Consider the following 18,821-nt stretch of genomic DNA (forward strand, 5'->3'; position numbering starts at 1 on the left):
AGCGTCCAAACTGGCTCCCTCCCCCAATGCAGGACACTGCGACCTGCGGGTGGTAAGTGGGACAGTGCCCAAAAAACAGTACAGTCCCACGAAAATTGGGGCAGTTGGGAGGTATGTGGTAGTGATGGGTATACTGAGCTTCAGGTAACTCTGTGTCCTTTATTATGGTATTGGGCATATATGCATTAGCTTAGCCTGCAGTCACACAGTAACACAGAATACAGGGTTCCAGGTTCAAATCCCGCTGATCTATCAGTGACATTGGGATATAGGTACGGTTAACTTACCAAGGTCCTATGCTTGATATCCAATTGTCTGCTATGGGGTCCTCTATTAAGGATCATCACCAGTGTTATGTATGATAACATAATGTGCACACTCACCCTGCATTATTTGGGTTATGATTCTGCTATACTAAATATGTATATTATGGTTTCCCTCTAAACTGCATAAGTATACAACTGATTCAGGATCTGGTCAGGATTCCTGCATCGATCCCAGTAGTTGGAATACCGAAGCTGGGATCCCAACACTGCTCCCGACATGGATTACAATACCAGCACTGGAATCCCGAATGCCGAGATCCTGAACGAAGGACTGCCGGCACTGCATAGATGTAAGATGCAGGGGGGAAAGGTTAGCTTTAGGCTGCAAGGAGGGAGGGGTTAGTGTTAGGATGCAGGGGCGACGGGTTAGGATTAGGCTGCAGGGAGGGATGGTTAGGGTTAGGCACCACCAGGGAGGGTTAGGGTTAGGCTGTGAGGGAGGGAGGGTTAGGTTTAAGCTGTGGGAAGGGGGGTTAGCGTTTGGCACTACGGTGTTAGGGGTAGGGATAGGCTGCGGGGGGGGGGTAGAGTCAGGCTGTGGGTAAGGTGGATTAGGGTTAGGGATTAGATGTAGCATAATTGCCTACCAGGTTTCGGGATCCTGAGCATCGGGATGCTGCTGGCTGTATTCTGACTGCGGCATCCCAAGCGCCGGGATCGCTATACCATATCAACTGATTCCCCTGCTGTAGCACCAGCAACACTTTTTTCTTACAATCTGGTTTTCATTTCTGAAGAGATATTAATTTCAGTCACCTTGGTCTGGTGTCATTTTTCTGCACTTTTAAAAGCATCAGAACTTTGCTTGTGTCACATCCATATATACTGGTGTCATCACTGGTCCTTTCTTCTACTCTGGTTTAACTATTGTGCACTTGGTATAGACAGTAAATCTACCTTGATTCTGTGCTATTCCTCCTTAGTGAGGGAGTAGCCTTTATTTTGGTCAGAATTCTGCATATTAGTGGTTGTTTTTTCACAGGTAATGCACTAAAATTTCACAAACTGTGTCTGAGTGTGGATTCACTTTTCTTGCTTCACCGCAGGCAACCTGTACAGGTAAGACTTGACTAATGTCTTTACAAACTGATTTGGGGCACCTTCTCTACTTGCGACCGCTATAGTCAGCACTATCTGGGAACTTGTGCAGATAATCTAGGTGGCTATCCACCATGCTTCCTGTTGTCATTCTAGGGCTGCAATAAGCAGTCTCTGTTTGAAATGTCTTTTTGCCCATTGATGAAACTTTAGCTGAATAGCTGAGGTTCCAAACCCACAGATGGGAGTACAAATATTGTGTGGTTTTTCCTTTTTTGGCTGAGGTTTCTATTTCTAAACCACTGTGTGTAGTACCAGCATTGTGTTGCATTTCCTTGTCTTCAGATCGGGGTGCTTATTCAGAATCCCGTAGTCTACAGTATCAAATGCTGCAGATCCAGGAGGATTAAGATTGAACAGTCACCTCTGTCTCTTGCCATCAGAAGATCATTTAACACACACCAGAGCTGTTTCAGTGCTATATCTTCTCCTAAATCCTGAATGGAATGGATCATAACTATCATTGGTTGTCATGCTGGTTTCCAGTTGAGTTGCAACAACTTTCTCAATAACCTTTCCAATAAAAGGAAGGTTTGATACCTGTCTGTAGTTGGTCATGCAGTCAGAATCTAAATTATTTTTTTAAGGAGAGGTCTAACAATTGTTTCCTTTAGTAGTTCAGGAAAAGTGCTCATCTGCAAAGAGCATTGAACTACTGTATTTTTGCAAAGGCAGGGCCAATTATGTCCATACACCCTGAGGGTAATTCAGATTTGATCACAGCAGCAAATTTGTTAGCAGTTGGGCAAAACCATGTGAACTGCAGAGGGGGCAGATGTAACATTTGCAGGGAGAGTTAGATTTGGGTGGGTTATTTTGTTTCTGGGCAGGGTAAATACTGACTGCTTTATTTATACACTGCAATTTAGATTTAAGATTGAACACACCCCACCGTTATCTAACTCCCTCTGCACATGTTATATCTGCTCCCCTCTGCAATGCACATGGTTTTGCCCAACTGCTAACAAATTTGCTGCGGCGATCAGATCTGAATTTGGCCCTCTATTAGAAGATTGGTTGAGGCAGAGTCCAGATCACAGGTAGTGGGATGCAACATTCGGGCAATTTCAGCAATGTCTTTTGCATCCATTGGGTCAAAGCTGGTCCATGAAAACAGGTGGCTTAAAATGGCAAGCTTGACAGTTTGGTGTTCCTTTGATGGCACTAGGAGATTCCAGCCCAGATGATGGCTACTTTATCTGCAAAGAAGTTTGCAAACTCGTTGCATCTTGTCTGGGAGAGGGTTTCATCAGGGTGCTGTGCAGAAAAGCTGAACTGACCTATTGTTTGCTGCTGTGATATCATTTGAGAGGAACTTTGATTTCTTATGGGTGATTGTGGATTGATATTCTTTTTTACGCATTTTAGTTTAAACGCACCATCCACCAGTTTAGTCTTCCTCCCTCGTCTTTCCAGTCTATTCCCACTTTTCTTAAGCTCATTAACACTGTTTTTAACCAGGTAGCTTGGTGGGGTGGTTTACTGTATGAGGTTGTATATGAACAGGGTCGATAATATCAATTGCAGCCGTCACAACCCTACTATAGTAACGGACTAAGGGATCTTCACAGGTACCCAATATCGCAGAGAGATTCAGATTTGCTGCAAGAGCCTGTGGAGTCATACCCCTCCTAGTTCAACTCAATGGGCAAAGATCTAAGCTGAGGGGTTGCAACTGAGAGCCAAAGTGACCATGTTACTGGGTTTATTTTTAGGTCAGAGATTTGTAATCCAATCTGAAAGACAAGATCGTGACAACTTTTATGTGTGGTAGAACAAATGACTTGTGTGAAGCCCAGACCATTCATTGTGCACAGAAGGTCTTGGCCAAGGCATAAGAGCTCATGATCAACCCATGCATTTAAATTCCAGAATTTGAGCCATCTTTGATGTTCTAGAACTAGACCAGCAACAGTGTTTGTGATTTCTTGTAGAAATCTCTTTCCATCTTCAGGGGACGGTAAATGAGAAGTACTCTGAAACCTAATCCTGTCGAATTCCGAGCAGCGATTCACTCAAATGAGTAAGTAATTTCCATAGGATGTACCTCAAGTCCCCTCCTCCCCTGTGGTTCAGTTTTGGGTTGTGGATGACAAAGTAGTTTGTTGGAGTGGCAGCTTCCAAAATGTGTGCTGCATTTTCATCTAGATAAGTCCCTGTAATACAGGCTAAATCTGAAGATTCAATAAGGTCGGCAATTGTAACAGTCTTGCTTCTTATAGACCTGGCATTACAAAGGATGGACCTGGCTGACTGACTGATTTATTGATTGATTACAGAGGGCCTGAAGTTTTTTTATGTTAAGTGCAGGGGAACAAGAGTCACAAAGCAAGAATTTACAGTTCTGGTCTTCCAAGAACAGGGCTGTCTGTTGGGTACCACTTCTATTTGTTTCTATTTTGAACCTGGGGGTGAGCAGGTGGTTACAGGGGGGAAAGTCTCTGCAACTCGCTCTCTGATCTGCCAAATTTCTCCCCTGATTATGTAAAAGGATCAGGAGAGAATGTGCCAAACTTTGATTGGAGGAGCTCGGCACATGCTGATTAGAATAGACCTTGATTGGAGGAGATTGTCACATGTTCCTCTGACCGCTGGAACACTGAGGATCTCACAGCATCAGTGGCAGATCCAGGGGGGGCACTCGGGCCCATGCCCCCCCTGTCATTTGTGGCATCCGTCCTCCGTCCGCTCCCCCCCCCCCGACGCCGCACAGGGAGATGACGCACGCCCGCTGAGATTGTGTTACCAGCGGGTGCCCGTCTCTCCTCACCGAAAACCGGAGGCAGGAGCTTACTACTGAGCTCCTGCCTCCGGTGCTGTCACTGTGCGGCGTGCGCTATGGGAGAGACGTCAGTCATGACGTCTCTCTCATAGTGCTGAGGAGCGGACGTCAAGAGGAGGAGTACTGCAGCGGTCTGGAAACGGGAACGGGGCTTGGTAAGTATGTTGTGTTTTCTCTTCCTCAGTGCAGCAGGGGCATTACTACTGGGGGGGCATTACTGCTTGGGGGCATCAACAAGGGACATTACTACTGGGTGGGGGGGCACTATTACTGGGGGAGCATCTACTGGGGGCATTACTAATGAGGGCATCAACAAGGGACATTACTACTGGGTGGGAGGGCATTACTACTGGGGGCATTATTACTGGGGGAGCATCTACTGGGGGCATTACTACTGGGGGCATTACTACTGGGGGGCATCAACAAGGGGCATTACTACTGGGGGGCATTACTACTGGGGGCAAACTACTGGGGGCATTATTACTGGGGGGCATCTACTGGGGGCATTACTACTGTGGGGTCATCTATTGGGGGCATTACTACTGGGGGCAGCTACTGGGGGACATTTTTACTGGGGGGCATCTACTGGGGGCAAACTATTGGGGGACATTATTACTGGTGGCATCTACTAGGTGTATTACAACTGGGGGCATTATTACTGGGGGGCATCTACTGGGGGCATTACTACTGGGGGGTCATCTATTGGGGGCAAACTCCTAGGGGGCATTACTACTGGGGGACATTATTACTGGGGGACATCTACTGGGGGCGGAGGACATTATTACTGGGGGCCAACTACAAAGGGGCTAACTACTGGGGGCAAACTACAGGAGGGCATTACTACTGGCGGCGTAACTACAGGGGCATTACTACTGGTGGCATAACTACAGGGGCCTTACTACTTGGGGGCAAAACTACAGGGGGGCATAACTACAGGAGCCAAACTACTGGGGGATAACTACAGGGGCCAAACTACTGGGGGCATTACTACTGGGTGCTAAACTACAAGGGTGGCATAAATACTGGGGCTAAACTACAATGGGGCAAACTACAGGGGGGCATTACTACTGGTGGCTAAACTACAAGCAGGCAAACTACTGGGGGCATTACCACTGGGAGGCTAAACTAAAGGGGGGGAGGGTAAACTACTGGGGTCATAACTGCAGGGGCATTACCACTGGGGGCATAACTACTAGGGTGCTAAATGACTGGGGCATTACTACAGGCAACATTACTACTGGGGGCAATAGGGGCATTGCATAAGGGGCACCACTACTATGGGGTCTATATAAGGGGCACTACCAGTACAGTGGACATTGCATAATGAGCGCTACAACTGTGGGCATTGTATAAGAAGCGCCACCTCACATGCACCGAAGCCGCACACAAATGTACTTGCCCCTTCCATGGTGCCCCCCCTATCATTTTCTTCTGGATCTGCCCCTGCACAGCATGGCTCCCATCTGTGAGTATTCAGCCTGCCTACTCTGTCTCCACAGTTCCTGCTTCAGTTTCTATACTGTAGCTCCTGCTTATCTCTGCTCCCCTCTATATGCAGCTTCTATCTCTCTCTGACTTCTACACGTTTCATTTTGTTTCTCTATATTCTGTGCCCAGCATCTGTCTCTGGCCCTCTTTCTCTCTGTCCTGCATCTGTCCCCCCTCTCCCCAGCATCTGTCCCCCCCATTTCTCTGCCCATCATCTGATTCCCACCTCTCTCCCCAGCATCTGCCTCTCCTCTCTGTGCAGCATCTATTTGAATTGAGGGTACTATTGTGTGGCCAGGCCATGCCCCTTTCTTGTAATAGCACCCCCTTTTTTGTGGCACGCATTCTCCATTTACTAAATATGGAAGGCAGGGTGCAAATGTATAGTTTGTTGGGGGCACTGAACACACACACAGTGATACATATGCCCTAGCCAACTTCTCATATACATGTACACCTGCGCTGCATCCAGCACACATATATCCCGGTCACCCAACTGCACTGGCATTAGGCTGCATCTACAGTTGCATAAGCCAATAAACAGGTCTCTCTACTCTTTGGTGGGTACTGTGTGCTCAATGGGTTTAAAGGCATGCTCCCCCTTCAATACCTTTAGCACCAGGTGAAGCAGTCATAGACCCTACCTGCTAGATACTCTCCACCTCTTCCTTGCTCCTACTGCTAGCTTCCCTCTCTCTCATTATCCATCCTATAGCTTAGATAAAATGGAGAAAAGCAGAGGAGGGTAGGCAATACATTCAAATTTGCTGACACTTTTAGGATCATACTTTCCATGACATATGTGTGACTCTGTATACTGCAATACAAACTAGGGAAGAAAGACTAACCTTTATACTATGTACAAAATTGTTTTGCCTGAGGGCATGATTGGAGGATAAGCTACTGAGACTTATAAGTGTACCTGTCTATACTGTGTGTCCTGCTGGTAGTGGGGCATACCTAAGGGGTTCAATAATCCCTATTAACATTGGACTTGACATGCCTTTCTTTCTATATAATGTTTAACTCCTCCCACATGTGGACAGTGTATCTTTAATTTCCATTTTAAGATTTTATATATACATATATATATATATATATATATATATAGTGGCAGGGACAGCAGAATATTCCTGTTTAATAATTTAACAGCAGTTGAATCCAGTCCGGGTTTTCTTTTAGGTCAGGCATTAAACTGAAGCCAAGTTAATTAGAAGTACCTGTGAAAGGGCTCCTGGTGCTGGACTAGCTAGCCAGGTGATAGGCTTGGGTTTATGCTAGGAGCTATTGGAGTCTGTACTATTGTGATTGTCAGACATGGAATGTTATGCTGAGACCTGCGTTATCATCCCAAGATTTCTGTTGCCAGTCCTGAATAGAGGAGGGGGACCATGTTCAGCCTCAATTCATGCTCCCTCCTCTCTAGCTGGCAGGGCAGGAGGCTCTAGGCACTAGGGTCACTAGTAGACCCTAGCGATGTGTCCAAGTCTAGTACGCATGCATAGGTCTCTGAGAATATGGTGCAGTGGCCATTTTCTTACTGATTTCCCACTGTGCATGCATAAATTGCTTGGAAAATGGCCACCATGACATTTTACCCATGATTTGTGCATCGCTGCTGCCACCGATGTTGGTCTCTGGAGAGGTAAGTATTGAAAAAATTGCTGCAGGGTGTGCGATGTGGGCCCCCTGGACCAAAGGACCCATGTGCAATGCACACTCTGCACCCATTATAGATATGCCTCTGATTTGTGTATACAAATTCCATACTGTATTATGTTCAAAAGGAGTACTAAGTCTGCTGTAACACACATGTACAATATGGAATGTAAAAAAAACCTATTGGAGTTCATTTTATGTCAATTCATATCAAATACTATAACAAACAGAAAAACCCCTTGCGCTATTTAGACTCAATTAGAGGCAACAAAGCATGAATGAACTCAAGAAGATTATAATTACAAGATAATTTTATTATCTATAAAATTGATCAAATGTGAACACATATATAGTTCATTGACAACTGTAATATGCGCATATAAATAAAAATAAAACTAAAACATCACTAATAATAAAACTACTATTGAGCATAAGAGGTGGATCATATAACTAGCAGTGACCACAGTGGGCTAAACATTGATAACGTCCTTGTTTTTCATTTTCAAGTAGGACATTCTCATCAGATGTGCTCATGAATAATTCATGATTAGATATCATATGGTGTAATATATTTGAAGCCTTTGTTTATATCTCTCTCGATGAATAAACTTATCCAATTGCTCACATAAACTGATGGTTCTTTACTTGTGGGATAACCGCTCAAAAGTCATGGAGGAATTGATACACACCCGGGACTCTAGTGCATCGCAAGCACCTGTATAAACAAAGCTCCCGTCTCAATTACCACGAATGGCGTCCTCCGTCTCCCACTGAAACTGGCTCTCGTGCACATACCTTTACTGATTTTGGAGAGAGAAGTATCAGTCCGGCTCCCGAAGCTCTGCGCACTGCAGGCGCTGGAGGTTGATTCAGCTCCCGTCTTCAAGCCGAAGACGGGAGCTGAATCAACCTCCAGCGCCTGCAGTGCGCAGAGCTTCGGGAGCCGGACTGATACTTCTCTCTCCAAAATCAGTAAAGGTGTGTGCACGAGAGCCAGTTTCAGTGGGAGACGGAGGACGCCATTCGTGGTAATTGAGACGGGAGCTTTGTTTATACAGGTGCTTGCGATGCACTAGAGTCCCGGGTGTGTATCAATTCCTCCATGACTTTTGAGCGGTTATCCCACAAGTAAAGAACCATCAGTTTATGTGAACAATTGGATAAGTTTATTCATCGAGAGATATATAAACAAAGGCTTCAAATATATTACACCATATGATATCTAATCATGAATTATTCATGAGCACATCTGATGAGAATGTCCTACTTGAAAATTAAAAACAAGGACGTTATCAATGTTTAGCCTACTGTGGTCACTGCTAGTTATATGATCCACCTCTTATGCTCAATAGTAGTTTTATTATTAGTAATGTTTTAGTTTTATTTTTATTTATATGCGCATATTACAGTTGTCAATGAACTATATATGTGTTCACATTTGATCAATTTTTATAGATAATAAAATTATCTTGTAATTATAATCTTCTTGAGTTCATTCATGCTTTGTTGCTTCTAATTGAGTCTAAATAGCGCAAGGGGTTTTTCTGTTTGTTTTAGTATACACCCGGTTTTTTAAAATTGGGTGGATTGTGTTGGCCATATCCACAGGCCATTTCACCTTTGTTGCTGCTGGATAGATTTTACGAGGTATAAGAGATAAGAATATTGGATTATATCCTTGATACCTGTGCGGAGTGGGTGTGATTGTGGATACAGGCACCCATTCGCAAATACATATATATATATATATATATATATACAATAGCGCCAGACATTATTAGTGGTTTCATATCAAATACTGTAAGTGTGTAAGTAACAAGGCTGTGAATGAAATCACAATTTACATCATATTCCATGAGGACAGTCAGATTTAGCGATCAACCATAAATAGCTGCTCAAACTATTTTAATCCACACAGCAAAACAAGATGTAATTGTTCTACAGTTGTGCGACCCCTAACAGTATATCATTGCTTCATGAATGACAATTTATACAGTCTAAACAGAGTAACACAGTCATCGGAGCTGAATGGATATTTTAGGATAATTTTACTGTGTGTGTGTGTGTGTGTGTGTGTGTGTGTGTGTATATATATATACATATATATATATATATATATATAAAGTTGCTAACTACTTGATATTAAATTTACACTGTATACTGAAGGAATTTACACTGGTACCACAGGAAATCAACTCATGCATAAAGAAGACTGACAAGATAAACATTGTTTACATGCAAACAATGCAACATTATGACTCAAACTATGATGCAATAAAACAATATAATTTAATTAAAGTTTCATTTTTTATTACACATTGACCATTAAACGTACCTGATCCCAAGCTGATATGATGCCTCCGAAACACATAAAAAGATATCCCATAGCAACTAGACATATCCAGATGACCAATGAGAAAATCCTTAGAAGTTTCTTGAATACAGGTTCAATGCAGACAAGGATAAAGATTGCAAAGAAAATTGCTATGGCTGTTGGAACTGTGATTAAAAATGCCATATGGTCTTCAATTCCCTGAGAAAGAAGAAATGCATTACAATGTTACTACATTTTATAAGAATATATACATATATATATATATATATATATAGAAAATGAAGTGCAGAAGAGCGCCTAATGGTGTTTAAAAATTGTAAAATCAATTCACCATGTGAAAAGGGGCAAAGTGTAAATTTAAAAAGGATCGACTTAGCTTCCTTGGGAAGCTGCTTCAGTCTGATGACACTTTTGAAACATGTAAAATAGAATTAAAAGCCAACATAGTGTGTACTGTTTAAATGATATACAATGCTCCACACTTTAGGGACCTTGCTAGTCCCAATACAGATAAATGAACTGGATGAGCAATTCCAGTTCCAATATTTAAGAGCTAGACACAATTGTAAAACATAAACAATATTTTTAATATAATAAATCCTGAAGCCTATGTAGGTAACACACGTACAAGATAAAAATGAATAAACAGCTTATCTGTCCACAAATTAGAATCACAAGGTGAGCAGCAGCCCAATCCTGTTAACATGTAAACAAATGTCCTGAAGCAAATGCAGGTAGCATACGTACAAAATAAATAGATTCAAATGGTTTATCTGTCCATTCAAAGAAGTCATGGGTGAGTTGTAAGTCCCGAACCCGACGCGTTTCGTCCTGTAACATAGGACTTCATCAAGGGGACCTACATTGGCTTCAGGATTTATTATATTAAAAATATTGTTTATGTTTTACAATTGTGTCTAGCTCTTAAATATTGGAACTGGAATTGCTCATCCAGTTCATTTATCTGTATTGGGACTAGCAAGGTCCCTAAAGTGTGGAGCATTGTATATCATTTAAACAGTACACACTATGTTGGCTTTTAATTCTATTTTACATGTTTCAAAAGTGTCATCAGACTGAAGCAGTTTCCCAAGGAAGCTAAGTCGATCCATTTTAAATTTACACTTTGCACTTTTTCACATGGTGAATTGATTTTACAATTTTTAAACACCATTAGGCGCTCTTCTGCACTTCATTTTCTATATTTTATCCAGATACTGGGCACGAGCTGCCACCCATCAATTCATGGGGGGTGTCAAAATATTTTCTATTTAACTACAAATATTTTTTTCACTTAAGCACATTCATTATACTTCATCTTGTGTGTCATTTAGGATTAGCCTTGGCGCTATTCTCCATTTATATATATATATATATATATATATATATATATATATATATACAGACAGACAGACACACACAATGTTATGGACTCTAAAATATTTCTACAGAGATTTGGCTAAACACTGTGCACTTGCCTAATTTATAATGATGCTTACATGCAGTTGTCTGATAAATGAAAGGATTAATTATAGTCCTTTCAAAAATGCAGACACTATTAATCACACTTGAAGCGTGTGATAAAAATGTTGTATCACAGGGCCAGAAATGACGTTGTTTAGATATAAAAAAAAGGACAAATGAGCAAAATCTCTTGAATTTACAAAGTGACTGGCAAAAAAACAGCTAAAGGATAGATACAAAAGAAAACCAATGTTTTCCTGTTTTATTAAACTGAACGTTCTGCATAGTTAACACAATATTAATACCAAATAGAATTATTACATTTTAATATGCATTATAGTTTGATAGAAAGCAACTAAAGCTTTTAAAAGCATTTGCAGGCTATGAAAAATATGTAGATCAGTAGATTTATGTTCTTTTCACACCAGTGTTTTCTTTTTTTTTTACATTGTATCAGATATATATTTATATATATATCTATATCTATCTATCTATCTATATCTATCTATCTATCTATCTATCTATCTATCTATCTATCTATCTATCTATCTATCTATCTATCTATCTATCTATGAGATACAATGTTAATTTATTTATTTATGTACATGATGTTATTTGTTTTTCCCAGGCTATGTAAAGTGTCTGCACTGTTCACCTTGCAAATAGAAAATGCATATAATGTACACGATCCATTTCCAAATATGCATGGCTATCAATCCGTCTATATATAACTAGTAAATACAATAAAGGAATGGATATGAAATGCATTTTAAATGAAATAAAAAGAACTTTAATTCATAGGGGTATATTTACTAAGCTCCCGATTTTGACCGAGATGCCGTTTTTTCTTCAAAGTGTCATCTCGGTTAATCTCGGTCATTTACTAAACACTAATCACGGCAGTGATGAGGGCATTCGTAATTTTTTGCTAGTTCAGGTAAAAAATTACGAATGAATACACCATCGGTCAAATTACGCCTGTTTAGATATGAATCTCGGTCATTTACTAAGAAGTGCAAAGCAAAAAAACACAAAACACTGCCGTGAAAAATTACAACTCGTAAAAAAGTCCTAAAAAAAAACAGACCTGCTTTTTTTTTCCGTGATTTGAGATGCATGCAGGGATCCATGAGATCCGTGCATGTATATCAGTGGGAAGGGGTGGGAAAGTGCTTATTTTTGCCAAAAAAATTGCGTGGGGTCCCCCCTCCTAAGCATAACCAGCCTCGGGCTCTTTGAGCCGATCCTGGTTGCAGAAATATGGGGAAAAAAATGACAGGGGTTCCCCCATATTTAAGCAACCAGCATCGGGCTCTGCGCCTGGTCCTGGTCCCAAAAATACGGGGGACAAAAAGAGTAGGGGTCCCCCGTATTTTTAAAACCAGCACCGGGCTCCACTAGCTGGACAGATAATGCCACAGCCGGGGGTCACTTTTATACAGCGCCCTGCGGCCGTGGCATCAAAAATCCAACTAGTCACCCCTGGCCGGGGTACCCTGGGGGAGTGGGAACCCCTTCAATCAAGGGGTCCCCCCCCCCCAGCCACCCAAGGGCCAGGGGTGAAGCCCGAGGCTGTCCCCCCCCATCCAATGGGCTGCGGATGGGAGGGCTGATAGCCTTTGTTGTAAAATAAAAGATATTGTTTTTAGTAGCAGTACTACAAGTCCCAGCAAGCCTCCCCCGCATGCTGGTACTTGGAGAACCACAAGTACCAGCATGCGGCGGAAAAACGGGCCCGCTGGTACCTGTAGTACTACCACTAAAAAAATACCCAAAAAAACACAAGACACACACACCGTGAAAGTATAATTTTATTACATACATACACACATACATACATACTTACCTTATGTTCTCACGCAGGTCGGTCCTCTTCTCCAGTAGAATCCAAGGGCTACCTGTTGAAGAAATTCTACTCACCAGATCCATGGGTCCAGGCTCCTCGGCAAATCCAGGGTTAATCCACGTACTTGAATAAATAAAAAAAAAACGGTGTCCCGACCACGAACTGAAAGGGGACCCATGTTTGCACATGGGTCACCTTCCCACGAATGCCAGAAACCCACTTTGACTTCTGTCTAAGTGGGTTTCTTCAGCCAATCAGGGAGTGCCACGTTGTAGCACTCTCCTGATCAGCTGTGTGCTGCTGTCCTCACTGACAGGCAGCACACGGCAGTGTTACAATGTAGCGCCTATGCGCTACATTGTAACCAATGCTGGGAACTTTCTGCCCTGCGGTTGACCTAAAGTGACGTCACCGCTGAGCAGAAAGTTCCCATCATTGGTTACAATGTAGCGCATAGGCGCTACATTGTAACACTGCCGTGTGCCGCCTGTCAGTGAGGACAGGAGCACACAGCTGATCAGGAGGGTGCTACAACGTGGCGCTCCCTGATTGGCTGAAGAAACCCACTTAGCCAGAAGGCAAAGTGGGTTTCTGGCATTCGTGGAAAGGTGACCCATGTGCAAACATGGGTCACCTTTCAGTTCGTGGTCGGGCAACCGTTTTTTTTGTTTTATTCAAGTACGTGGATTATCCCTGGATTTGCCGAGGAGCCTGGACCACTGGATCTGGTGAGTAGAATTTCTTCAACAGGTACCCCTTGGATTCTACTGGAGAAGAGGACCGACCTGCGTGGGAACATAAGGTAAGTATGTATGTATGTATGTGTGTATGTATGTAATAAAATTATACTTTCACGGTGTGTGTGTCTTGTGTTTTTTTTGGTATTTTTTTAGTGGTAGTACTACAGGTACCAGCGGGCCCGTTTTTCCGCCGCATGCTGGTACTTGTGGTTCTCCAAGTACAAGCATGCGGGGGAGGCTTGCTGGGACTTGTAGTACTGCTACTAAAAACAATATCTTTTATTTTACAACAAAGGCTATCAGCCCTCCCATCCGCAGCCCATTGGATGGGGGGGGACAGCCTCGGGCTTCACCCCTGGCCCTTGGGTGGCTGGGGGGGGGGACCCCTTGATTGAAGGGGTCCCCACTCCCCCAGGGTACCCCGGCCAGGGGTGACTAGTTGGATTTTTGATGCCACGGCCGCAGGGCGCTGTATAAAAGTGACCCCCGGCTGTGGCATTATCTGTCCAGCTAGTGGAGCCCGGTGCTGGTTTTAAAAATACGGGGGACCCCTACTCTTTTTGTCCCCCGTATTTTTGGGACCAGGACCAGGCGCAGAGCCCGATGCTGGTTGCTTAAATATGGGGGAACCCCTGTCATTTTTTTTCCCATATTTCTGCAACCAGGATCGGCTCAAAGAGCCCGAGGCTGGTTATGCTTAGGAGGGGGAACCCCACGCAATTTTTTTTAGGATTTTACTTTGTTTAATTTAAAAAAAAAAAAAAATACGAACCCCAGCACGGATCACACAGATCCGGCCGAGATTGATCGTAAAAAAAAACGGCAGTGTTTTGCTAATCACTGCCGTCAAATTAGGTAAAAAAACACGAATGACATCGACATCGGAAGCAAAGAAAAATACGAATACGACAGCTTAGTAAATTAGTCGTAATCAATTCAAAAAGTTGCAGTTTTACACTGCCGATGTCATTCGTGATTGAACTTTGACCTATTTTCGGAAATTACGAATCTTAGTAAATATACCCCAATGTGTGTGAAATAAATATAATATAAAGGTGTCTGTTATTTATGGGAGTATGCAAAGGCTTCATTACAACTAAGCTCTACAGTATGTGCATTAACACTAGGCTTTACATTAAAATCACAGTTGCTGATGCAGAGATACTATATTAGGTGGACACTGTAGGGACCAAGTCAGTAATTAAGAAAAAAGATATGATGCTTCCTCCTGAGTGATTAAGTATGAGTGGAAGTCATTCATCACTGTCATGGATAATTATATTAGAATTAGAATGTTAATATTATATTAGAATTACTTCAAACTGCACAGTTTTAGAAATAATCTGCCAAAAGACGATTTCTGACTAATTTTAATTATAGATGATCAGTTCAGGTTTGTTGAAAACTGAACACACCCGAACTGTAGGGTTCCCAGTCTTACCAAGTTCCAGTCATTTCACACAGGAGAATGTACTGTATGGTGTGGTGATCAAAATTGACAAGACATTTACTGGAAATTACTAGAAATGAATGTCATTAATGTAAATAATACTACATTTTGAAAGAAATCCAAAACCAAATCCGAATCCGAACCAAAGCACTTTGTCAAAACTGAAAAACAAAAACACTGAGGGTGATTTTGCCAAAACCAAAACACGGGGGTTCGTGTACATCTCTAATTTTAACAAGTTAATGTAAATATACTAATAAGAATATAGTTTAAAAAGCTGCCTTGAAACATAGGAGCTACAAATTGTAACTCAACCCGAGATTCCTTATTATTTTTCATACAAACTCTCAAGTGGACATAAAATGCAACAAGGCTCCTTTTGCTGTTAGTTGATTTTTAGTTTATGGTTGCAAAGTTAAGTAAAGAATGATTATATTTGTGTGAGTTGTCATTGCAGAAAAAGGCTACTGCAACAAAATTCTATATAATTTCATAATATAATGCTGCTTATGCTTTAGACAGAGCAAGCCTGATCACATTGTATTTTTGTGGGAAAATATAATAAATCCTCTGAGAGTATTTAATTGATATATATTTTCTATATATCTAATGCAATTTTATTTTATGGAAATTAGAATAAAGTTGCTAGAATAGCTTGCCACATATCTGTTAATTTATATATTTTAGGTGTGTGAAAATATAATTAATGGTTTTCTGAAAGTAAAGTACTGTAGTTGCATTAATTCCAGTTTCTAAATATATACTCAAAAATGTTCTTTACAAACAAATCACTTACAGTAAATAATTATCTATATGAAAATGTATAAAAATGATGGCAGAATACCATTGTGGTACTGTAAAATGATTACGTTTATATACTGTAACAGAGAAGTTTATCTAATTCTCCAGAGGAACTGAACAGCATCCAGATTATGAAGGCTCTGATGAAACCTCTCAAGTAGAATGAATATGAGCAGTTCACATCTCAGCGTGGCAGCCACACACCAGTTCATCACTTCAGGACTTCATAAGTGAGATGGCTTGATATGTATTGAACTGGTTTAAATTTATATTAGCAACCAATCACAATGGAGTGAGAAGCATAATAAAAATAGATTTCTACAGTACATTTGCTAGAGTTGAAATAGTTGTGAAACAAATTACCTCTGTTGTGTAACAGTATATGTGGGCAGGGTTTCAACATGCAAATGATTACATAGACATATATTTACCCCTTACATAATCCATAAAGCAAATTTGTCTAGCAATTATAAAACCAGTCTGTCATGTTTATATGTAACTTATGAATTTATAGTAGTCCAAAATTATTTAGAAAAATGTAAATTCCAATAATCCCTTTTGGTATTAAACTAATAAGTAATCTTCCTTTAGAGTTTTAAAGTTAGTTACTAGAATTTTAAAACCATCTCTCCTCTCTCCACAGCTTCCTGAACAAATTGCTCAAAGTACTTCATCTTAGGGTCCTGCCATCATCAGCCTGCAGCTTCAGCAAGTAATATAAAGCATGGAGCTGTAAACGGGGTTTGAACTGGATTTGCATTTATGCATAGTCTCTAACTTCAAATTAAACAATTACTCAAGCACTAAACCTCAGGAATGCTACTACTACTACTACTACTACTACTACTACTACTACTACTACTACTACTGCTGCTACTACTACTACTACTACTACTACTACTACTACTGCTGCTACTACTACTACTACTACTACTACTACTACTACTGCTGCTACTACTACTACTACTACTACACCTTCCTGCAACTTCACCTGGTAATCTACCCATCATTGCATAACATTATGTGTTATTACTATTTTTTGCACTTTATCCTCACTCATGTTTTATTATCTTATCTCTATTATTCATCTGTTATTACCATGCACTTATTCCTACAATACGCTGACTGCTTCCCACATCTATCCATACTAACACAACATAGTCCCTTCCCTGTGTTGATATATAAATATTTCTATAATGCCATACTCTACAGTATGTTGATATCTAAATAGTTACTATAATACCACACTCTATATGTATAGTTGGCAGAGAGACTATTTAGGGGCTGATATTAAATCAAATGCAGTCACATCCATGTCTGCATATATTGACGGTTACCCATATGTGAGTTTATGCAAATGCCACTACTAAGTCCTTCCCTGGTGCACATCCATGAATCTGAATTTGCAAGAACTTAGACGCTCACTGTCAGCGTCCATAGACACAGAAATACCAATTGTTGCATCTATAGACACACCATAAAAACTTGCACCAACCCTATTGCAGATGCAGAGTCTCAGTCAGTGTATGGCCTTGCCTCTTATGTAGGCAGTTAAGCATCTGTGTATGCAACACTCCCATAACATGCCTATAAGAATGCATGCACTAAGGAGGTCATTCTGAGTTGATCGCTAGCTGCCGTTGTTCGCAGCGCAGCGATCAGGCCAAAAATCTGCATTTCTGCACATGCGTATGGGCCGCAGTGCGCACGCGCGACGTACTTTCACAAAAAACTATGCAGTTTCACACAAGGTCGAGCGACTCTTTTTAGTCGCTCTGCTGATCGGTGAGTGATTGACATGAATGGGGCGTTTCTGGGAGGTAACTCATCGTTTTCCGTGAGTGTGCTAAAAATCACAGGCGTGTCAGGTAAAAACGCAGGCGTGCCTGTGGAAATGGGGGAGTGGCTGGCCGAACGCAGGGCGTGTTTGTGATGTCAAAACAGGAACTAAACATACTGAAGTGATCGCAAGGTAGGAGTAGGTCTGCAGCTACTTAGAAACTGCTTGAAAAAATGTCAGCAATATTCTGCTAATCTTTCGGTCGCACTTCTGCTAAGCTAAGATACACTCCCAGAGGGTGGCGGCTTAGTGTTTGCACTGCTGCTAAAAGCAGCTAGCGAGCGATCTACTCGGAATGAGGGACTAAGTCACCTTCCTGCCACTGCCCAAATATGCAAACCATATTTTCAATACACTTCTACATGCATGCATCTGAAATCACAACTGATACCTTTACAAATCCAATCGGGACTCATGTGTGGCAAGACTTAGACACAGGCGCAGAAGAAAGAAATACATTAGCTACACTGCTTGTGACATCGGCAGTGCATGCAATTCAGAATCAGGCCCATAGGCTGTATATAGATCATATTATCTGGAGTGGGGAAATCTAGAATTGTATGCTTTCTTAGTCTATTTTAAAATATATATATATTTTTTAATTGGAACAGAGAACCTGTGTAATTCATGAGTGTTCTGGTTTAAAGGGATAGTATGGTAAGCCTATCAGGACCAGATTATAGGCTTGTCAACAGGGGCAGCCTCCCAGAGCCCCCACACACAGAGATCCCCACAAAGCCATCACAAATACTTAATCACCGGAGGGCAGGACAGCACTTTGCTGTCTGTGCTCCAGTTAGTTCTCAGTGGCTCGCAGTCAGTGTGTCCTGACAGCAGGGCCGGCAACAGAAATCTTTGGGCACGGTATACAGATATCTCTGGGGCCGCCCCTCCACCTCAACCCTCGCTTTTAACCCCCTCCCCATATACCCCCGCCACTGTCACTCCAAGTCCCTTTAGGGGAGCAGGATTAGAGAGAGAAGGAGAGGGTG

General features: G+C 41.8%; 1 protein-coding gene across 1 annotated transcript in view; it reads right to left on the bottom strand.

Moving 5' to 3' along the window:
• Nucleotides 1–18,821, bottom strand: part of ADCY2 (adenylate cyclase 2) — a 1,664,414-nt gene that overhangs the window by 1,507,155 nt on the left and 138,438 nt on the right. The window contains exon 2 of the mRNA XM_063922769.1: nt 9,689–9,886. Within this exon, the coding sequence (XP_063778839.1) occupies nt 9,689–9,886 (198 nt within the window). The remainder of the gene's footprint in view (nt 1–9,688; nt 9,887–18,821) is intronic.

This window comes from Pseudophryne corroboree, chromosome 5 (assembly GCF_028390025.1).
Source record: "Pseudophryne corroboree isolate aPseCor3 chromosome 5, aPseCor3.hap2, whole genome shotgun sequence".
Classification (NCBI taxonomy): Eukaryota; Metazoa; Chordata; class Amphibia; order Anura; family Myobatrachidae; genus Pseudophryne; species Pseudophryne corroboree.